This window comes from Phalacrocorax aristotelis, chromosome 8, assembly GCF_949628215.1.
Source record: "Phalacrocorax aristotelis chromosome 8, bGulAri2.1, whole genome shotgun sequence".
In the NCBI taxonomy this organism is placed as follows: domain Eukaryota; kingdom Metazoa; phylum Chordata; class Aves; order Suliformes; family Phalacrocoracidae; genus Phalacrocorax; species Phalacrocorax aristotelis.
The window spans coordinates 20,842,555-20,866,929 of record NC_134283.1 but is presented as its reverse complement, the minus strand read 5'-3'; the positions used below and the strand labels follow the sequence as shown (position 1 = coordinate 20,866,929).

Below are 24,375 nucleotides of genomic sequence, written 5' to 3'. Positions count from 1 at the left end.
TGACGCGGTTATGAGATAGCAGCCAGTATGTTACATCATCGAGAGCCAGGCTAGAATAGCTTGAGGCTTACTCTGTTTTGATGGCTTGGTGGGGTGCCTGAAAGGCATGACTCAAAAGGGACTTGGGAGGTAGATGGATTCTAAGCAGCAAAACCTGTCCAGAACATTAATCTCTGATTAATTGAAAGACACAGAATCACCATGTAAACTTAACAGCCCCGTGGAAAATAACTGAATTCAAGTCTCATTAAAGGATCCCTTCATTTGTCGCTGAAATGCAGATATTTCCACAGCGGAAATGAAGAGCTGCTTCACAGCACCATTCAGTAATAGGAAGAGAATTGAGAGGATGAGCTACATCTAAATCTGAAATTTTATTGAAAAAGGTAAATGTCAGATCTGAAAAAAATAGTAATTGCTCAGAACAGAGTTGAGCCAGCACATCTTTTGAAAAAAGCATTAGTAGTTGGTGCCTGACCATAGGCAGTTGGATCCCTTCATTTTATACTCATGTACGTATCAGACTTGTCAAGTGCAAGTTTATGTATCCTAGAAGGGAAGCCAAATTGCACTCAGCCATGTTTGACAAGATGATTTAAATGGCTAACCTTTTAAACAGGACTTGTTTTTATAGATACCACATCTTTACATTCTTGAACTGTTTCTTTGGATAACTTTTTCAATATGTGAAATGTTATGAATCAGATGATACAAATCAGAAAGCACAGCTCTGCCAAATTTGTGAACTTTAGTTTTCCATTTCATTACATAAACTAATATGATATATCAAAGGACAGTTAGACTCTTAAATAATTTTCGGCTCTATTTGAATGTAGTCTGAACCAGATCAGCCGAAAAATAAAAAGCAAGAACATAAGTAGGAAAATTAAAGGTTGCGTTTTACCCTTGAAGAAGCTTTAGGCTGACTTTGAAAACAGTACATTACTTCCCCATTCCTCTTCCCTCCCCCCTCTTCCTCTTTAAGGATTTCACAATGTGGTTATCGAAGACTAACTGAGAATACATGACTAGGTAGCAAAAAGGAACAGGGCTAAAAATGGAGGTTTATAACCTAAACTAGAACAGCAACAAATCTCAGCTCCCCAACACAATCTTGCAGTACATTACCATAATTCCAGAGTTAAAAATAGAAAACCAGAGAGGGACGTTACATTGTTAAAATTGAGCTGAAAAATTCATTAATCTTCTTTAGAACTATCCGGTCTCTCTAATGTACTTCAGGGACTGGAAATTTTGTTCCCAAGTCGGACTCTGCAACCGAAGCACTGACAAAGTAGAATGAACACTAGCTGCCTGACTGCCTGACTGGGTTAACGTGGGCATGCTGTAGCACCTAAGTTCGAAATTCTACCATTCATAATATATTACTGTCTTGCCTCAGTCTGCAGCATACATGCCGAGGAGGGCTACGCCGTGCTCTTCTGCTCTCTCAGGAGCGCAAGAATCACACTTGCATCAAGTAAAATGAAGGATGTCCACCCCTCTGGCTAAAATAAATTCTGATCTTGCATAAAGTAAAGGTTTGCAGTATTTGGCTTTTATGTTATAACTACACCTACTCTTAAGTACAGAACTGATAGTTTTGATGCAAAAGATAGGAGAGAGACATGGAAAACTTTCCATAGGGCTCTCCAAGAATTTTAAGTATTTGTCAGTTTTAATTGATGAGTGTTCAGGTGAACACCTAAAATGGGGAAGCGTCTTGATTTCAAAAGGTATGCATCAGAACACTAAAAATGGAATAAAACAATCCGAAGTTACAATCCGAATAAAACAATCTTTCTTCCCCTTGCTTTCTGGACTTGGGTTGTAAACGCAGATGAGGCCACCCATCTACCTCAGTCTTGTTCTGAATATTAAAAGGAGAGCTGAGCATTGAGATGCTTTCATCTAAAAGGTCATAAAAGGTCATAAGAAGGTTGAGGTGGAACAGGCTCCACCACAACCTGACAGAGCTACATGAAATTCCAGTCTCATTATGGGAAGCAGAGGAGTCCACGTGTCTCACCAACACAGGAATCTGCTATTAAAGAACATCTCATGCTTTTTCAAGATAACTCAGAGATAATTCTAGAAAAAAGCCTTCTACACCGTGCTAAGTGTTTTTTGCATTTTATCTTTAACTACTCTAGAAGATACTCTTTCATGAAACAAAGGACATAAGAGCATACTGTGTCATGCTGGAGTAAACATGATAGCAGAACTGCTTTTAAACATGACCAAGAGACCTTTTAAATGAGTGTATTAAACTTGCTAGCCATTTTTGTATGACATTTGCAGGTCAAAAACCAGAGAATCTGGGCTTATTCCAGCTGCTGATTTCTGATGGAAAAACTGTCCCAACTTGTCATAATTCATTCAATTATATTGAATTATATGTTGAATTTTTGAATTATATTTGAATTATATATTGAATATGTTGAAATTTGAATTTCAACATAATTGAAATTGAATTCAATTATGACAACCTAATCAGCATTATCTTGTCATAATCCCCTAGATATGTACAGAAAAATTTTAGTTTATATGCTGATAGAGTATGAGTTGTTAAATGCTGTTGAGTAATGATGATAGTAATGTATTTGTTGAAACAACAGTATTTGGTTAGGAGGGAACAAAGAGGAGAAAAGCTCTCAAGGGTTATTTCTTGTTTGTGTCCTAGAATACTTAACTACTCTGAGACTGAAAATGTGAAGGATCGGAGATATATTTGTCTACCCTTCATTCTTTGCTATTCCACTGCTATTTGCAGTGCACACCTGCACTTTGTCAGAAATACTGGAGGAGCACCGCGCGCTACTTTTGCACAAGAATAGCACCACAGGCCTAGAAATAGTGAAAAATTAAGATACGCAAATCAGGACAGTACCTGCAATAGCTTGCAAGTGAGTGCAGGAAATGTATCCCACAATTCTTTGGTCCTGAGGTGTACTTCCCACTTGCACCTGGAAGGGAAGGAAGAAATAAAAAAGTGATTAATGGAAGCTCATATAACTCCACTTCCAACCCCAGCTGTGCAGCCTTTGTACACGGTATTGGCGTTTTCCACCACTCTTTCCATCTAGCTTCGTTTTGAAAACACACACACACACACATAGGAAAAAAACACCAGAGGGACACACTGGGGCTTGCTGGGGTCCCGCACTGCCTCCTGATCACCACTACTTCAATGATTCAATTTTGATCTCCAACACATGCAAAAATGTGACTGTCTCCTGATCTTCGCAGTCCCGTTGGCTCTCCGTCCCAGTTGCGTTGCCACCCCTTGGCGTCCCAGCTCTGGCTCATATGCAAGATTCAGGCCCACCACTGAAGTGCCATGTAATACTGATGTTACCAGCAGCCTAAGGCGTGGTACCTGTGTAAGGCTAAAATGCAGAAGGAAAAAATGCCAAGGGAGTCTGGGGAAAGGATGAAACATAAAATATTGGTTTTGACCATGTTTTCTCCATTCCACCCCAAGTTCTGGATTTTGATGGATTTTTTTATATTCGTCTACAAAGGTGCTGGGGATTTTTGTTGTGTCTCACCAAAGTGTTTATGTTCTTCAACTCACAGCAGCAGCCCCCATGCCTGTAAACCAGATGAAAACACAATGTGTTACCCTGCTCTTACACACAGAAGAGGCAGGGCTTCCAGGGAGGCTGGACTGTAGTCTAATTTCTCAGCTATATCATATGCTATGATCTTTTAAAAATATATTTGCTGGTGGACACACAAGCCAATCAGAATCAAGTTCTGGTTTAGGTTTTCAACTCTTATCAAATGTTTTGGCAGTTCAGGACTGATAACAGCTGCAAATCAAAGTTCCCAAAGATTTGAGGATCAAGATTTGGACTGAGGCAAGAAACTAATTTGAGTGTATGGTTTCCCCATTGACAATTAACGTGGCAACACTGCATGGACTACTAAAGAAAATGCCCGCAGAGGAAAGTTGTTCCCAGGGCACAGCAAACAAAACCACAGATGACTCTCCCTCACAAGGCTAGGCTCAGATTTCATCTGACACCTCTAAATAACAAGCAGAGCTCCATTCATACAGACACAATTTCGTCAGCTTAGTTGGTTTTCTTGTTTTTCAGCTGTCCAAGGACCATCTGATTCATTTTATAACTGGAAAGTCAGCTTTGCAGTAAGTGAATTTAGAAGTCATTTGTACTCAGCAATGCCATGTTAACTTTCAGGTTTTGTTCCGGCTAGAAGAGTATGTAACAAACAACTTGCATTATTCTGTCCTCAGTCTCTTTTAGACAGTTTTCCAAATGGATATTGATGGTGTTCTTACTGCTGTTCCCACAAGGTTAACCTGCTTCAGAGAGGGTGAAGGCAGAGGATGACAAGGGAAATACAGGCAGTCACTGGCAGATCTACCCCTAAGCCAGAGGATTCTCCTAAACTTCCAGACTGTAGCAGAGTCTCAAAGGATATGCCGATCTGCTGGATGGCTATTAGTGACTACTGCAGGAGCTTTGCTACGCAGACATTCTTCCTCCCACAGGCTGCCTTGGTCTGAATATATCACAATGTCACAAGTGAATTACAAGGAGCGTTCTCGCCAATTTTTTGTGCACCATATGCCATTCCAATAGAAAAGTGGGAAACTGTTATTTATATCCTTTACTATCTGGGGTAGGCAGGTGTATGAATTATGTTGTCCAAACTTAATAACTCAAAATCAGATTTTCTCTTCAGCACTGAAAGCTCTATATTGTAAAGTCTCTACTAGCTTACAGATTTGCAGTGTCTTCTGCTGCACAGAAAGTGTGTTGTACATCTTTCAATGCCATCAACTGTAACCACACTGAAAAGAAAATGCTGCACGTAAAGTATTCTGCCTTATAGCAAGAATACGCTGCTTATAATCCTCTTATTGACTAAAGCAGAAGGAATAATTTTCAGTGTCTCTGTCCAAAAAACATAAAAGAATTATGTCTAAAAGCTGAACATCCAAACATAAATTATAGTCAGTTGAGAAGAAGTCAGCTCAAATTGGCTTAGAATTTCCTGTGCAGCCGTAATGGGGTGCCTGACAAGGCCTCGTACTCATCAGCCAATTTATGCACAGGATCACACTCATTTCCATTAATCATAAGTAAATATGTGTTGTACAGTGTCCCTTGTGTGCACAGATCTATATTGAAATGGAGGTGGGATCTTTCGCTCTCAAAGAACAAGAAACAGTCTAGAAGAAAGACTGACTGCCACTACACACAGGTGGGTGAGCACAACAAACGCCCTCCGGGGCTGCTACCGCGGCACGGGGGGCGCGGGGTTACAGTGCCCCAGGGCTCTGCACTCCCCAGGAGCGCCCCTTCGGGGAAAGGAAAGGGGCTTTCATGAACACTGCTCAAAAGCAAAAGCTGAAGACATTAACATGATTCGAATTTCCTTGGAGACTGCCAGCATGGAAGTACAGTTAAAGCACCTTGTCTCCCAGATTTCACATTTCCTCCAACTTTTTTCGACTCTTGGGGTTTTGGTTTGAGTGGCAGTATTGATGTAAACCGCCAACAAAATCCTTTTGAGTATAATCTAACAGAGGCAAATATTTGTGACAACTACTAGGAGAGAACACAAATATCCTTGCTGCCTCCTAGTCAATTCCCAGCTACAGTAGATGCACTAGTATATTAAATATGGTCTGAAATAAAATGGTAAGGAAAATTTGATTATTCAGTCTAATTTGGTATTGCACAGATGGACAAAGACAGATGGATGTGCAGACAGGAAAACTACTTGACCTCTGGAATATTACAAGCCCTATAATTCTGCATAAAAACATTCTGTTGTGTGGCCAAATACTGTAGCTAAGACTGTTACATTTTCAAGGGTGTATTATATTGTGGTGTTTCGGCCTGAGCAGCTACGTGGCAGTCCTGCAGGAAGACAACCCTGAGCGTTCATTTCAGCCTGCAGTGTGGATCTTGGCAGAAAGGTTCCACTTCCACCAAACCAAGTAAGCACTTCCCAAATATATTTTTTGCTGCTTAATACAGAAGAAACTTCTAAATGCACATTTACAAAGAAAATATATGTAAGCAAGTAAGCAGAGTGGCTCTTTCACCGTAAGCCTGAGTTAAGTTCAGCTCAACTGTTCTACATGAGTAGCTCTGTATCAATAATACATTCATTGAATTACCCTTCTATAGTGAACTGCTTCAGATACTGCTTTCTGAGAATCATTGTGAAGTCTGAGTTGTGTCATGGGCCACTCTTCTATGTCTATGGAAATCCATAGGAAGGTAGTAGCTAAATCCATTTATAAATTTCCAATGTTTTAAAATAGGATAATTATTACAAAGGAAAAAGTTGCACGGGATATCTTGTTAAACTCTGATGTTACCTAGAGGTAAAATTAAAAATGAGAGAATGTATTTGTGGTTTAATAAAGCGTCCCAATTATATAATTTTGACAGAAACAAATTAATATTTTTCAATATAATGCTGAAATATGCAAAATATATTCCACTTCTCAGTACATTTGCAAAGGTTAAGTAATCAAACTAGTCAAACATTTGGAAGCTAGGAGTGGATTTGCATCCCTGTTACACTACTGAACATGACATTTTGTTAGCTCTTGTTGGGGGACATAAAAAGCTCATTACAGATGAGAAGGAGGCTTGTTCCTGTAAAGAAGAAAGCCTACTAGGTTGTGTTTGGAATTCAAATTGCCAGTTTCTACTGCTACATATTTACATTTGTGCCCTGCCTGTAAATTAAATAAGTGCAAAACTGACAGCTCTGAAGTTTTATTTTCAGTCAGAGTACTGACTGTGTCAAGTACACCAAAGTACTTGGCTTCAAGCACTTTTTATTAAAAGATTTAATCTCTGTGCCATAGCACATTAGTAGAACCTGCTGGAGAGACCATGCTGATACTGTCCAATGCTATGCAAAACTGTGTCTGTTTCTATAATTCTGTATCAGAAACTTCTCCTTTATGGACTAAGGAGTTGTATGTCCTCCAATTATTAGGTGATAAACAGTGGTCATGAAAGAAATCAAGCCAACAAGGCTACAGCAGAAAGACTCTTGTTGACAAGAAAAAAAATGTAATGAATAGCAACAGCTGAAATTTTAGAGCTAGAGTGAAGGAAATAACCTTAAATTCAATCACATTACTTGCTATCTTGGGAATTTTCTGAGCTAACTGGAAAATTTTGCACATCTCATGTTTACCATACCCCAGTATAGTAAGTAGACAAAGCGGCAAATATGACAAATATCTTGTCTTTAACAGTTTAAATTTACGCACATCTGTCCAGCAAGGCAAAACAGTTCTATTACATCCAGATGTCAAGAAAAGCATCAACAGATACTTAAACAAAAAACAGGGAAATGCTAGCTAAATACCAGGAGTATTTCCTTACCAGCTTAAAAACTAGCTCAAAACATGTCATTGCCATGTTAATAAATCATCAGATACTTGGAAGGAAATGTTCTTTAAAGCTGAAAAATTTGCGCTGTGCCATACATGAGAAATCTCACTTGATTAAAGAATCAAACTGGATTCTCAAACAGTGACCAATAATGTGCAGACGAAGACAAAAGGTTTGTTATGAGGGGAACTTAACCTCTAGTGACATTTTCTAGAAGCTTCACATTGCCAGGAGGTAGCCATTCATTAAAACCCTAAATAAAGTAGACAGTTTCTTAAATGTGTACCCTCCAATATGCAGGGTTTATATACATACAAGTCCAAGCATATGCCACTGCCTCTTCCTTCATGGGAAGCAAATCCAGGTGTGCAAACCAGGAGTGAGCTGAAATTTTGGTGTAGTCCTGGAAAAAGAGCTCCACAGAGTTTATCATCCCACAATCTGCACGCGGCCAATGAACCCAAAGCTGAGAAAGGTAAATAACTTGAATGCAGCGTTAAGAATCCTTCAGGGAGATGGGATGCTAGACAGAAGAGCTCTAGCCTCAGTCATTATAGTTTGATCACACACTGGACTGTAAATGAGCAAAACCATTCATTTCATCAGCTTAGTTGACCACGAAGGTGTCAGTTTTGGCATTGGGAAAAACGTGAACTGCAGTACTGACTCCTGCAGAGGGTGACTTCTAAAAAGGGTGTGTCTCCAAAGCGTGTAACTCTACAGCAAGCAAATCTACAGTCATGACAAGACCCAAGCTAAAACTCTCTCCTTAAAAATAAAAGCATGAACACTGCATTTGTGAAGAACATCATCTAAGCAGGGGCCTCAAGTTACTGCTTGTCTTAGAAATAAAACACCCCAGACAGAGAATAAGAGCAGGGCACAGAAACAGGCTTCACAGGAGATGTGACAGTGACTTACTCCCACAGAAATATTCACCTTACCATATGTAGCCAATATTGTTTAAGTTCAAGGGAAGCTCCAGTAACAATACAGGAGCAGGAGATTCGACTGAATTACTGCAGTTAAAGCAGCTGTAGATGCACCCCGTAGCAGTATCTCCACACACACTTGCGGTTCAGACCTCCCAGGTTTGATGCTCTGAGACGTGCTGGTAGCAGTACACTGTTTGTACCTCCCTATTTCAGCTACTGTGGGAATGTCATTATAGGCATCATATGTAATTATAATGAGCAAATAATAGTGAGGAAGAGCAAGGAAAGAAATGGAAAATATAGTTTCTCCTTCTTTCCAGTACAACTTTTCCATAATCTCCCAAATTGTATCAACCCCTCCTGGACCCTTTTTTTCCATGGCAGCAAGTTTCCAAGGCAAATGGGAGAGTCGGCACCAAGAAACTTAACTGGAATAGCAGTCAAACTGTGTGCCCAAGTCCTCATTCCTCCTGTTAAGAGAAGATGCCAAGGAAAACCTGCAACTACTCACATTCACAATGCAAACATTCCTGTCCCACAGAGATGATTTAGATTAGCAGTAACTTCCAAGGAAGATGTATTTTATTCCTGTACTTTGTGTTCTTTGTAGTAATTTTTTTTCTTAGCTTAGAGTGTAAAAAGATCTACCTTACTTTTAATACTTTGAGAACTCTGCCTTTTGCCTTCAGGGATATGTAGCAGCTTCTAAAGAAGATGCATTAGTTAAATTAATAATTTATTATAATAAATATATTATTTAAGCGTATTAAATAAATTCAAGAAGTTTAGAGCATTACAGAGGTCAGCTCAAAATCAGTTTGGCGCTCTGCAGTTCTTTCTAGCCACATTTGTACTTTATTATTTCAGAATCCTTTTCTTCCCCACCTACCACGTGACAACAATTACTGTTTCATGAACTCAGAGAATTAGTTACTTGGCAAATCTTCATTAAGCTTATATGTGAAGGAAAGTGGCTGTAAATTGGTGCGCTGAATGAGGGGCTCTTCCTCTTCTAAGGAGGATAAAGCCCACAACTCACATTCTCTCAAACCTGTATTTCATTCTGCACAACAATTTTCATTTGTCCCCATTAATGAAGGAGACAAAGACCGTGATTAATAACATTAATTACATCAAAGTGAAAGAACATGGTACAGTGCCATTGGTAGGGCCTTTTTTTTTTCTTTTTTAAAAACGTCTCAGGCAGTTTATTGGACTCTATCCAATTCCTGCATTAACATTTTATAGCAGGAACTGAACATGTGGAAAATGTTTAGGTTACCCTCCTGACTTAAATGGCAGAGGTTTAGAGATAGCTAAACAAATTCATGAACAGCACTAGACATTTCTTTTATGCATCTTGGGATAACAGTAGATCCTGGACAACCGATCAAGGACAATAAAATCTAACCACAGAAATCTCTAATCTTCTCTGGGCTCAGAAAACAGCCATTCCCCTTTTCTGTGTAATCCTTAGGTAAAAAAGCTTCCCCTCAAGATGCTGTGCAACTGTGTAGCAGAAGTTGTCCCTTCACCCTCAGCCACAGCAGGCACAACTTGGCATGGGGCAGTAAAGGCAGCTTCAATTACCCAAGCAACATCAGTAACATCAAAAAGGAGCATCACCGAGGTTAATTCAGGGAACCCTCATTTTATCCTACAAAGCAGGTACCTTGAGAGCAGCAAATAGTAAAAATTGTGCTTCAAAGCAGTTTTGCAATCAGCTACTGCTCCTTCTAACTTCCATTCCCACCATATCAGCTCTTTTGAAAACAAGTTTAGCTTTGCCCATAAAGCAAAGGTTGCTAGGTTTCCTTTAAGCAATGAATAATAACATTTTCTCTGCACAATTACTGTATTTACTGAGAACAGCAGTAATTTTTAGGGAATTGGAAAAGTAAATCTGTTAATAAGCTTAGGAATTAATATTGATTAAACACAAGCCTTTTCAGAAATTTAGCAAAACCACAAGATACATTTTTTCCTTTTGATTCCTTTTGATTGTTAGAATACTATTAGCTGTTCAAACTACTCACATCAGACAGCAATTTTGCTTTTGCTCTATGTCCACATACTGTGTTTTAACCAAGAATTCTTATTTTTCCTAAAATTCTCTCTCTTGGCAGATGCCAAAACCCAAAATAATTTCCTACTAAGACTAGTAGGACGAACAGCCTTCTATGCAATGTACTTCCACGTCTCCCAGGCTCAGTGGGAAGAAAACCACCGCAAAGCCTCTCCTCACTTAATAGTCATTTTGAGAATGATATCTCTTTCATTCACCTCCCTGGCCCAGGCACGCATTTACGTGTCTTGTGTGGCTTAGATGTACGTTACAGTTACAACTATTACAATTTAAGGATGGGAGAGGGGCAAAATCTGTCAGCAGAAGTGCCAGATTTTATTAGATTGATACATCTGGAAAATATGGACAAGCTCTCCAGTTCAGTAACTCATCAGGTCAAGTTAAGGATGTTTTCTGGTTTTGTTACACTACTGTCCAAAACTTACACAGTTTTGGACAAAACATCCCTGAAAGACAGCGTAACTAAGGCTACATACTGATTCCTATGTCTAAAGATGAATGTTGACATTTTGAAACCTTCTAGTAAATTACTAACAGGTGATGCATTACACAGTTTCTGCTCAGCACTCATTGATACTTTTTAAATTTGATTTGACTGCAAAATCATTGTCCAATTTCTGAAAGGGACATGTATTTTAAAACTTCCTTTAAATTCATCAAAACCACTGGGAATTAAAATTATGCATGTGTCAAGCCAACAGCTGCAGGGTAACCGAGAACGCTGCAATCTGTATCACGTTATACACAGATACACACAAGCTAGCTTTTCAGTTAGAATCACCAGCACAGGATAGAGAGCATCGATGTTGGTCCCACTTCCCTCCTCTCTCTGTAGCAGAGCAGTAGTAAGAGACAACTGGAGTTATAAAACCTACAAAGCAGCTCAAGGGTTCTTTTCTTGGGCATTTTAAATTAATGTGAAATGCACTGCTTGAACAGAGAGGCACTGCAGAGCCTCCCAAGGGCCCAGACTGTCCAAGTATTAAAATGGATCAGCTGATGTATGTATTTGCTAACTTCTCCTCTGAGTCTTTAGCAACAACTAGGAACAGTGGCTTAACACTTCAGACATGAAACTGTCACTTAGATGAAAGTGACATGTCCCCCCTTCTTACATGCTACTTTTTTCTATGACTGTGTCCCTCTTGTGTCCCAATGAGACCCTCAGACTGGAGACAGAAACACTGCTAGAGTTTGAAGAGGTCGAAGTGCTGAATGTAAATCAGTCCTCCAATTATGCAGAAAGTGGGCTTTACACAATAGCTACTCTCAACTATGTCATCCTCATGCCTTCATCCTGACCTGGAAAGCATCAGCCTATCCAGATGGAAAAACCAGCCTGTGATCTCTGTCAGGGAAATGCCAGCAGCAGCACCTTTTGTGGCAGACATCTTTAGGAAGAGAACAGACCACATCTAGCAAAATCCCTTTGCACAGGCCTCCAGACAGCTGTTAGGGAGCATGAAGTCAGTAGCATGAAACAGTGTTAAAAGCCTCTGTAATTTACTTTCAACTTCTCTCCTTGGCTGTGACACCCCAAGTGTTAAAGGACAATCAAATCACTTTACCTTCCTGCGCTTTAGTTTCTTCTTCTATTAAGCAGACATTGACCTTCCTTTACTATGCACTCTGAGACGTATGAATGAAATGCAGTACCTAGAACTGATGGTTATTATAGCTACTAATAATAACCCTTGAGTGCCTTAAGACTCTCAGGTACAATAATTCTGTATGACTAGGCAAATCTCTCAAATCCTTCCAAATCTCCACTTGAACTTTACAGTCTACATGGTGAAGGCAGGGCAGGGAAGAGGGGGGCAATGGAAAATCATTTCCTCTTCACTGGAAACAGAACCTATTCCAGCAGCAAAAAATGTGTGAAACACTTGTACCTGAGCAGTAGTCTTTTGTACACAACTCCCCAAAACAGTTTTGCCTTTTTGTTCAAAATAATTCAACCTTCATTAAACACTTAGTTCTGAGACCTTTAATCTATCTCCTTAACTGTTATATTTGAGGTAAGAAGACAAACTGTACTCATTAAATGAGAACCAGTTTCTTTCTCTGAACATTCTTCTCAGTTTGGATTTTGGGTCTTTCCTGAGGTTCAGAAAGGTTCAAATAAAGGCTTCACCCCCCCTGTGAGTGGAAACATTAAGTGATTTTTATCCATATTTTCAAAATACGCAAGTCTTCTCCCCTCACTCGCTTTTCCCAACTATTTTGTTAACAACATAGACAGCAATTGCTCCTTTACTCAGAGATAGAAGTCATGCAAGGGGAACAGTTTTTGTAAGTATCCTTCCAAAACAAAACTCAATTGACATCTTTTCTGCTTCAGAAATGGGAGCACTGTGCTTTCCACGGGAGTCAGGAACTTAAAAACAGAGTTGCAGAGGACTCCACACCACTGCTGAATGTAAAGCAAGTAGGAGACTTGTTCTGCAAGGCTATCTTACTGCCTTTGAAACCACACTGAGATGAACTCTGATGGAGGACTGGATTGCATTATGTATGTACGAAATATTGCCAGAGCCAGTAAAAGAAGTATCTAGCAGCAGTACTACAGGCTGTCCATTCTGAATGGCGGAGTACTGGCTAGAATGACACCTTCCAGCCACAGCTGTGATTCGCTTTGCTAGCTCGCTGCTACCCCAGTGTAGGACCTCCAGGCGTCTGAAGTGAACAGATTGATTCTCACTGACTTCAAGAACAAACCAGACTTTCACTTACTGTAGCTTTTGTCTCTGGAGCCCACACACGCTCTGTTGCTGATTAAGCAGTACGTCAAGAAAAACAACCTTCAAACTACTTTGTTTCAAGGCTGAATATTAAACAGATTATTCCTACTTTTTTTCTTTTTGTGAAAGAAAGAAATGACCAACAAACACTTAATGTACAATCCAGACAGAAGTCATTTCATATCAGAATAGGCTTAACTCAGAATGAAAAATACTTTTGGTATAAAGTACAGTATGTCAGAATGACACAGACACGAAGAAAAATGCTCTTTTAGCTGGGCCAGAATGCTGTCATATTTAAAAGAATGTAGTCGCCTTCAAATCTTCATAATAATTGGTCCCTATTCCCTGCTCAAATGTAACATTATTTAACAACTCGAATTCATAATTAAGTTCATCATCCCAGTGGAATTTTCAAAAGAGGCTTAATTTTCTGCAAGAGAAATGGAGCCACTGCGGCCTGCCTAGCAGGGTAGCAAATCAATGACTCAGCAATGGGCAACTGAAAGCAGATTGGCTTTAATCGCTTAATCTCTAATATATGCATATGTTGAAGGGTAGCCTTTGTGACCCTGGTAATATTTATAGTGCACAACATGTATGTTCATGTTTTGCATGCAGCACTTTATGATGAAAAAAAAGTTTAGCTGTTTATATACACATAAGAGTACAGTATGGAAAGCTTAGACCCAGTTTTTGGAAACCTCTATTCAGATATGGATGGGCGTCTGTTTATGTCAAATGTATATGAAATACTGGACTGCTGTCAGACTGCAAATTCTAATATTTACTTTTTTGTGCAAGCCACAATACCACAAGTTTTTGCTGAGTTTACAAATTAAAAACAGAGGGTACAAAAAAATCGTCTGATCTTATTAACAATCTGTATTCTTAATAGCTATTAATGGCTTTTGTTGAGGACTTGTGAGCATACGCACTAGAAAGTACGCATAATTTGAGCACCTAATGTATTCTGCTAGCATCAGGAAAAAGGTTCAGATTTTAGTTAGTGAAATCCATTCCAAAGTGTGACAAAACCACAAAATCTGAAATCCTGTATCCTAGGAGATTTTCAGATCTGCCTAAGTTTGGGTCTGCAGATTTGGAGCTCTGCACATAGTTCTTGTTCTTGATAAATCACAACTGAGAAGAGCTCACTTTCCAGTTTATGAAGACCACAGCCAGATTCTCCCAAGAATTAAGCATGAACAGCCACTAGTCTTGGAAAAGCAAATCACTACAGACTTTTATTCCTGCCTTTTAATGATTTACAGAAGTATAACCCCAGGCTTCCTGTCCTCACTACCATTAGTTAATTTAAGTAAACCGTGTTAATAAAGTGAAAAACCTCTGTGTTCCCCAGTGTCCCAGGCATTTTTTTAGTTTACTCTTCTTAGTATCTCTCCTTATCAATTCTTTTGCAACCAAGAGAGGGATAGCCATACATTTCATTGGAATTCTTTCAGTTTTATTTTACTGGCATTTAGACTTTTGATTCCCACATAAACACACAAGGTGCATAAGCTGGTTTCCAACAGTTAATGCCCATTGTACTACACTCGTTTTATGAAGCTTAGAATTTGTGCATTTTATTAAAGAGTTTTCTGTAAAAAAAAAAACAAAACTAAAATTACATTAAAACTACTTCAAATTTTGGTGAAATTATACTCAAGTTCTACCTCCAAAAGTCCTTTGTTATTTCATGCACATCCATCACTAACATGTTATCTAGGCCACAAAATCTCTATATAGGTTATATCAGGTAATCTAGACCTGAATATTGCCTCTTTGGGCTCCAGCAGAAAAGACTGAAAGAAAATCACATAACATTGTAACTTGTCACGTATATAGAGTCAATAGTCATGGCTTCAGAAAGTCTCTTACCTTGAGAAACAAGGCTCCCTTGGAAGCCAAGGAGTCCATTCCTCTTCCATTGGGGTAACAGTGATAGGCAGCATCCATAACAGGATAGCGGCTGGCAAAAAGTAGACCACTGTTCACAAACTTAAAGCTACAGCAGCCATGGCAACTGTAGACCCCAACATCATAGACAATGTATTCAAAATAGTGATGAAGCTGCTCTTTCAATTTCTCTGCAGCTCTTTTGTCAAACACTTCCTGCAGACACAGAAAGTCCAAGTTGGCAGGGAAGAAAGCAGAAATCTCATGATCAAAGGTCTCATCTGTATGTTTCTTTTTCCGCACTGAAGTCTTCTTCATGATTGAAGCTTTGTAGAGGAGCTTGTTGTTGACAGTGCTTTGGTCCACTGTACCATCCCCAACGCGGACTTTAACTAAGGACTCTCGTGAGGCAGAGTAGCTGTCTAAACTCCCAGAATCTCCTTCCTTCTGTTTGTGGTTTGGTGTTTTTGAGATCTCGGCATCACCTTCTAGAGAAGGCTCTGCTGGGCCACTGGCATGAGCCTGGCCATTGACAGTGTCTGTTTCTGTGTCTGACATGTGGCCATTATCCTCTCCGTTTATGCGGACAATGCAAGTGTTTTCTTCTCCCTCGTTCAGCTCACCAGCCCCACCTTTATCTTCTCTACTCTCCTCACTGTTGTTTGAGCCAGAATTGTCTCCTTTATACTCCATTGATGTTGTCCTTTTGATGCCAGCATTAACAGTACGATTACTGTTATCTCCACCCTGGGGGGAGACCAAGCTGCTAAAACTTGCTGCACTGATGGATGTGTTGGTAGGAGAATCTATATATATTTTGATCTGTGGTCTGCTTGCCCCATTTCGGATCCTCTGGCCAATCTCTTTCGCCCTAGCCTGTGTATTGAAAACATTATTAAATCTTGCCAGAGAATCTGGCAGCAGGCAAACATTGGCACTGCCAAAGCAGAAGCTTTTCCCATTGCCTGCAGCCTTCCACTCAGTGAGCAGTGTGGCTCCATTGGCATGGTTCTTGTCTTCGAGTCGGGAGTAGATGTATGGCCTTCTGGCTGACTGCAGTGGGGACCATAACAAGAAGCCAATCAGAGCGAAAGGAAGAGAGGCTACCAACAGTGCCAAGTAGATGGGAGTGGTAATAATGATGCAGAGTGCATGAAAATAGCATGGATCATCTGCTCTTTGACGTTTTTCATAGGTGGTAGGAACAAAAGAGGCCACAAGCCTATCTGCTAACCAGTAACATGGGAAAATCAGGCCCCAGGAAAAAGAATGCAGAACTGACAGAAAGCTGTTGGGAAATGGGGAAGTGTATAAAACCATTGCAACTTAATTATGACAACACTTCAGGGCCTACTACATGATGTCACTGTGTCTAGCATCCATAAGAACAATGGGAGAGGGCTGGGGAAAAATGTGCAGTCAGGAGTTTGGTTTTTTTTCCAGTCAATAACAAAAGTTGAAGAGCACCATTTCACTGTGTTGGAGTAAAAATGAAACAAGGCCACTGCTTTTGTCTGGCTTTTTGGCATTTATGTTTGTCAAAGGATGTCATTGTTCACTGGAGGCTGCCATAATGAAAAACTCCGGAGGCAAAAAGAAAATCTGTAAAAACAAAAGACACAAAACATATGTGACCGTTATTAAAAGTTTAAAGCAGATCTTCTCATGCCAATTTTGCCTTACAGTCTAAATTATTTCCTTTTTATTTTGCTTATTTTAGCATTTTTAATAGTCTGTTAACAACTATGGATCTAGTGCAACTCCAACAAGGAACTGGTATTTCTGCAGATGAGATCAGTACATTGACCATTTAATGTTGTCATGGAACACATTTCTATTATGAATTTTAGGCCTTCCACTGAGAAATATAGTTTGGAATTTATTTTATTTTTTATCCAATCACACTAATATTTATATTTATCTACATTAGCTGTTTTCAGAACCTTGCAAATGGTGTTTAGCAGTTACCTCTAGGCTCCTCTAAAAGACTATTACATGTAGTATTTTATCACTGAAGTTAAGTTTGCTTGAATTGCCAAAGTCCTTAAAAAGAAAAAAGGTGATGTGATCGAGGTACAATGGCAAAGGCACCCTGTATTTAAGAGCAGAAAACATTTGTATGCTAAAATATTATTTGCTTTTCTGCACTGTAAAACAAAATGGGTTGATTTAAATCAATTAAAAATACTCTTCATATGGCCAAATATGGTTTCAAATTTTTAATTTTCAGTTTATTAAAAACAGTAAGTCAAACTACTTTAACTACTTTGCTTTAATATTTAGGTATTTATTACTCATTATTTATTTCAAGCTGCAGTTCAGTTTCATTCAGCTACAGCCCACAAAAACTGATACGATTTCCTATTAAAGGTTTCTTACATATAGTGAATACTTAAGCAAAATATAAATTAATCTTAATTAACATCATTAGTTTTAAATTCCAATTTTCAGCTTTGATGGAACTGCATATATATCAAATAAAAACAGTTTCACATCTATCCTCTGAAGACAAACGATGTCTTTCAAAAATTGTCTTACCAGTTGGGACATTCTGACCCGCAGTATTTAGCAAATGTCACAATTAACCAAAGACATCAAATTGTTAGAGGCCTGATCTTATGAAAAAAGCTTGGCACTACACATACAGCTTACATACTTTTTAAAAGTCATTTAAGTCATTTGAACAACCTGTAGTACGTTGAGGTTTTAACACAGGTTTCAATAATATGTCATGTAAGTTATTTTAAAAAAGCAAGTACTCATGTTAATCGAACTTTGTCAACCTTGAGAATGGTATCACCAAGGAATGTAATGTCGCTCTCCATAAACTGAAACTGTGACATTACCCAGCAAGAGGAGCAAAGCTAGATGACTGATGAAGGCAGAATTTCAATTTATAAAGTTTCAAGTTTCAAACCTAGAATGTAAATAATATTAAGCAGCACTGGATAAAAACCATCCACCAGATAAGCAGAAGAGGGGGTGTGCACTGGACCATGCTTCAAGACCCAGCTTTATTTCAGACATCTTGGAGAGATGAAAACTACATATCAATATGTATTGGCATAAGTTGAATTAAAATTTGGGGCTCTCAGGGAGCCAAAATTAAGGAAATAGTAGTTTGGTGTGTATTTTAAACATTCTACAGGGCACCCAGAGACAGAAGGGCATTTCTAGTTCTATTTAATAGCAAATAAAACAATTATATAGGACATAGAAGAGAGAAATACAGTTTTACAAAGCAATGTCACCTTAGAATCAGAATAAAAATGCAATTCTTCCATTTTCTCTCACCTTTTAGGTTTCTGTTTCTTCAAACCAAGCCCTTGAACTGATTTATGTTCCTACTGTCAGCATATTTTTAATTGTGGTACACATGCAGTACCAGACTGCTGACACAGACTATACTGTACAGGTCAGAAGCGATAAGTAAGGCATTAAAATACACAGCTTAACTGGTCCTCTTTTTATCACACATATTTTTTGTTTATTAACAGTAAGAAAATTATTCTCTCAGTCTAGATTCCTGATCAGCAGGACTAAGAGTAGTCATACTATGTCAGATTTGCAGCCATACGTTTTTGGTAGACACCACGGCAAAGAAGAATTTTCATAAAGGAGCGATGAAGATGAGATAGTTTTGCAGGTATTTCTTCACAGAAGAGAAAGAGGACCCTGGGGCAAGCAAGTAAGTGTTAGTGTGAAAAATCTAGTAAGATGGTGACAGGGGCCCATAACAGAAAGTGACTGGAGATAGGAATCAAATTCTAAAATAGAATGAGAAAAATCAGGTTGGGTGGGGACAAGATTATAAAAGCCTTCAAAAGCAAAACCAAGTGTTACCCAAATACTATAGGGAAGGAAGAGTCAGAAAGCGCATGCATGAAAAAGGATGGCAGTGCCACAATAGAAAACTGCTTTTAACTACTGTGTCTCAGGCAGGCAAGAAAAGCTGTATCTTGGAGATCTTATGTAGAGTCTTCGAGGTAGCAAATGGTAATAAATATGAATGTACTGATATTAGTAAGAGATAGCCAAATCCTGACCAAAAATAAAAATCTAAGGGGGGGGGGGCGGTAAGGACAGAAGAAAAAGGAACTGTTTTTCTGCAGGAACACACACCTAGCCTTCTGAGTGTAAGAATAACACCCTGCAATTGCTCACAGCCAACTGCATGTTTTGCCAACGCCAGGCAGTCAATTATGTTTAATGGGATATATGGTCCTGTGTATTTTTGCCCTGATGGTACTATTTACATGGAAATTGGAAAGGTTGGATCAAGGCAGGTTATTTTTTTTTAATTATTAACTTAGCCTAACTTTCACAATCTTATGCAACATGTTTGAGTTTAAATAAATGAGTGACTAGTCAAGTGCCAAATAACAAATGCTTGGCATTTATTCATTGCCAAAGGCATTTTGGATGTTGATAACTGGGGGAAGCCTAGCAGATTTGTTTTACTGAATGATTTTTAGGACTCTAGTAAGAAAGCTCAAAAGAGACTTTGGCATCTACATATCAGATAGAAAAAAAGTAACTTCAAACCTGCCCAATTATGTAATTATCATTAGACAAGAAGAAAAACCTGCAAATATGTTCTTTCTGTTCTACCAGATGCTTAAAATGCTCTATAAAAGCCCTGTCTATTTACATAAGCACTCAGTGGACCAGAAAGGTTCTTGTTTACAACAGTGCCATGGGTAAACAAACAGTCTGGGGTATGTGAAGTGAGGATGGACCGCAAACTTTATATTCCACCTCTCAGGCTAATGACCTTCCTGGTGAAAGCTGCAGTTGTGATGCAGCCTCTGAGATCAATTTGACTTTTACTATTTTAAGATAGCACACCAGAAAAAATGTAGAACCACAGCGGATCAATAATAATTTGGCTAATTAGGTCTACTATAGATAAGTATTTTCTTAAAAATATGATGACAGGGTGTTACAACTCCTTGGGAAACATGACATCAAGTGACAATTTTGTAAACACAGTAGTCCAACACCTGCTCAATAATGTGATGAAGTAAAAAAAAAAAAAAAAAAAATCAATCCAACACAACTCGTGCTGGTTCTGTTATGGATTGCAGTATCAATAATCTACAAGATAAACAGCTGTCCAGCAAACTATAAAATGCTCAACTAAAATGGCTTCACAAAAGCAATTATCCAGATTATGGGGGCATACTAAATCTAAGGAATTCATTCTTACTGTAGATACAACATACTATCATGTCTATTAGTAAAAAAGGAAGAAAAATGAACACTATCAGAAATCCTTTCACGGGATAAGATTACACAGCAAGTGTCATAAAGCAAATTGGTTCAGACTGAGGTCTGTTTTAACAACATTTAGCAAGAATGTAATTCTTTGTAAACACTAAGGACTGAATGATGGTTCAGGGCCACATGGGTGACTCTGACACTTCCTCTGGCTTAAACAGGGATAGTATCTTTGAAAATCAGGAATTTGCTGGGCAATTTTTGACGAAGTACTAGCTGCATTCCTCATTGCTAGCCAGCTGAAGTGGGGAGGCAATAGGCATATAAGTACAGAGATGCATTCAATCCATTTTATGAATTCTAATGGAATTCTCACAAAAATGATACAGAAGTACAAAAACTCAGGTACCACAGCAAATTTTAAAATATGATAGCTGGAGAAAAGGCAGGAGGGAATCATGAGCTAGATATCCTTTAAATTTTTGCATACTGCAGGCAGGTGCATCAAGGCCTTCATTAAAAACACTATTCTTGCAAGTAAAATATTTTTCTAATTTGTTAATCTTATAGATGAAGGAAATCATACAATTTGTCAAAGCTGTTACAGACTGACTGGCACACACATGAACAGGAATTACGTTTCCTACTCTTGTCTCTTAGCTACAAAACCATATGCATGCTAGTGTCTCAAAGCCACCCAAAAAGAAAGAATTAAAGTCATGAGACACACACTTTATCTCAGCAAGATCTTAAAGGGTAAGGGATGGCACCACATGAGGCAACTGCAACTTGGAAAACATGACGTCAGTAACATCTCTCCTAATGCAACGGTTTAGACGGAGCCGAAAGCTAAAGTGCCTAATGCCTTGTGATGAAGGGTATTACTTGGTAATCCAATGCTTTATTCATAGGGGTTTGAGAGATTAAGGGAGAATTTAAGATATTGCAATGAAACAGATATTTTTATATGCCACAGAGACATAAGCTGCAGTCTTGTTTAGTTGTTTTTATTATTTCCTAAGTGTTTGAAGGCTAAAAAAAGACTTTATTTTTTTTAAATGATGCTAGTATAGGACATCTCACCTTTAGTGATAACATCAAAAATCTTTGAAACCTTTCTACTTATGATTATAAACATGCCCAGAAGTATGCTAGAGACATCATAGATCAAAAGAGACATCCTAGCTCCGACATAACTTGCAAACTAAACAAAGGACAATACAAGTCAACAAATTATAGAAAAGCAGAAGAAAAACAACACATGTTGCAATAATAAGGTTATGTGGGCAGTCTACAAATGGTCAGAAAAGTTTTAACTTCCTTCTTAGAAAACTAAAATCCACTTTCAAGTTCAGGCTCCTCACACTTCTTCAAATTTGCTATTAACATCTCAACTGTATTTTTAAAATACATGTAAATCACTTCAAGAACAGGTTTTTTTAAAACACAGAATAAAAGTGCTGAAGACACTAACTGCTTTAGAAAGTTGTTTTATGGGTAACTTCACCTAATAAGTCACATAAATTCTTTAAAACTAGTTTTTCTTGAATCCTGACAATTGCTTGGTCTTTAGTGAAAGGTATGGCAATATGTATCTAAAACTGGATTCCAGAAAAGCAGTTTATGTAGACTGTGTTGACTTTTTCATAGCTTTATTTCCTCTTGTCATTGTAATTTGAAGCAGAGAAATACAGCTTACAACAATGCTACCACTATACCATGCAAAACAGCAAAAATTAGTGTTTGAAACTGAGATTAGGTGAAATGAAGATCCAGGAGAACTAAAGGAATTCCCACTCAGGCTCTCATCCTTGCTTAGACAAACCACAACTTAACCTTTGCTTTCCTCCATGGTCTCATCTGGTTTGCTCCCGCACGCCCTTCACAAATTATCTTTCCCCTGATTATTCTTATACATACCTTTAATTAGAGTCTAGTTCAAGAACTAGCTGCCCTTCTGGACAAAAGGCAAAATACACATAACCTGTTTGCCATGCTTGATTACATGACTGTAATTACAGGCATACAGCCATCTCAAGGTGCCAGTGGCTCTAATGGAGATGTTTCCTGTTCCTTTGTGATCACTTTGCAGCTTCATGTTTTAACGGAAATCCTGTCATCCTGTATAGGACTGTGGAATAATCATTGGAGGTGACTTAAAATTAAACTTTTGTTTTAGAAAAGGTACAGCATTGAAGAAGCTTTCGGGGTGAAGTGCAACTGATATGTGAGAAATCCATTCCACAGAAGTTCCCTAGTATCCATAGATGTCAGCAATGCCAGGAGAACTTGGTGTACTGGCTCTTAAGAGGAGTTGTCCGGAAGGTGGAACAGTGTGGAGGCATTGCGGCCAGGCTCTGTGATAAATGAGAACTCTAGGTACCATGGAGCTTGTACGCTGCATATTTGCCACCCTGCGCCAACAGTCCGTCATACTTTTGACAAAATGCTGTCCTTCTGGTGAACTTTGCTCATTATAATATCATTATAATACCAAAATACACCTCCATCCCAAAAGTTACCCACCTCTAAGGTGCAACCACCCCTCACTGGGCATGCGCTTTGAATTTTTCTAGTCTACACCTTTCGAAGCAAAGTGAGGAAATTTTACACCAGTCGTAATAAAGGTACGTATGACTAGAGTCACTCAAGCTCCACCTGAAAGATAAAAAGTAGTATAAAATGTGTGAAGAGAAAGAGGGTGTTAGGGAAGATACTATCGTGTACCACTCTGACTTCTGGGACCAGTCGACAGGCTGAGCCTCTCTTCCCCCCCCACTGGGACGCCTTTGGGTAAGATTGGAAACCTCTATAGGGTCACTTTAAATTTCTAACGTATTACAGTTGCTTTGCTTCATATTAGAGTCACTTTGTATTTGTTTTGCATACTTGTAGCCTAGCATTGTACTCCTATCTTTGTGTGTCTTGTAACCAGCAATCTTATTACCGGTAATCCAAAGAACCTGTTTATCTGTTGCTTTAATAAATTGCACTATTTGTTAATCTAGCCATGATCATTCTCATTGAATGCGACCAGCCTGGGCATCTGCCAAATTAGTTACTAACAACAAATACTCTGATGAGTGGTAACCTCTACAACCCTTAGAAAATAAACCGTTGACCAAGTCTGAGACTAAGAGTGGACTTAGCCGCACCTAGACTCCTCTTGGAGAAGTTTAGAAAGGAAGGGGGTCCTGTCTGAACCTCATGACTCAACGGTAGGGTCTCCCCCTAGCCATTCCTCAGACTCCTTACTATTAATGCGACAAGGACTCATTACATGAAGCAGTTCAAGATGGACATCGAGGTGCTGGAGCGTGTCCAGAGAAGGGCAACAAAGTTGGTGAAGTGTCTGGAGAACAAGTCTTATGAGGAGTGGCTGAGGGAATTGGGGTTGTTTAGTCTGGAGAAGAGGAGGCTGAGGGGAGACCTTATCGCTCTCTACAACTACCTGAAAGGAGGTTGTAGCGAGGCGGGGGTCAGTATCTTCTCCCTAGTAACAAGCGATAGGATGAGAGGAAATGGCCTCAAGCTGCACCAGGGGAAGTTTAGGTTGGATATTAGGAAAAACTTCTTCACTGAAAGGGTTGTCAGGGATTGGAACAGGCTGCCCAGGGGGGTGGTTGAGTCTCCATCCCTGGAGGTATTTAAAAGAAGGGTGGATGTGGTGCTTGAGGATATGGTTTAGTGGTGGACTTGGCAGTGATAGGTTAGTGGCTGGACTTGATGATCTTAAGGGTCTTTTCCAACCTTAACGACTCTATGATTCTATGTAGGGTAAGGGGATTTAAGCAGCACTTACTGGCTCATGTTAACTTCCACTTAAGTCAATAACAATTTACAGCTTATGAAAATCTTAGTAAAAACTTAGTAAAAATGTGGAGCCACTATGATATGAGAAGTTGAGTTCGGCATGTTACTGATACTGATGAATGAAGCAGTACCCATTCAAAGTAAGGATTTGTCAGGAGAAGGGAAGGAGGAAAGTGTTTTTGCAGACTTGCCGTTGTGATGTTCATTTACCAGTTTCTCCCTAAACTTTTGTCCTTCTTTCTAAAGAAGGTAATCAAACATTGCTTATTTGCAGCTTG

General features: G+C 39.0%; 1 protein-coding gene across 4 annotated transcripts in view; it reads right to left on the bottom strand.

Moving 5' to 3' along the window:
• Positions 1-24,375, bottom strand: part of SMPD3 (sphingomyelin phosphodiesterase 3) — a 124,074-nt gene that overhangs the window by 23,347 nt on the left and 76,352 nt on the right. For all 4 annotated transcript variants that reach the window (XM_075101685.1, XM_075101684.1, XM_075101682.1 and 1 more), the window contains exons 2-3: positions 15,047-16,666; positions 2,891-2,966 (exon numbers count right to left, since the gene is read on the bottom strand). In XM_075101685.1, coding sequence (XP_074957786.1) covers positions 2,891-2,966; positions 15,047-16,384 — 1,414 coding nt within the window. In that variant the 5' untranslated portion in view covers positions 16,385-16,666. The remainder of the gene's footprint in view (positions 1-2,890; positions 2,967-15,046; positions 16,667-24,375) is intronic.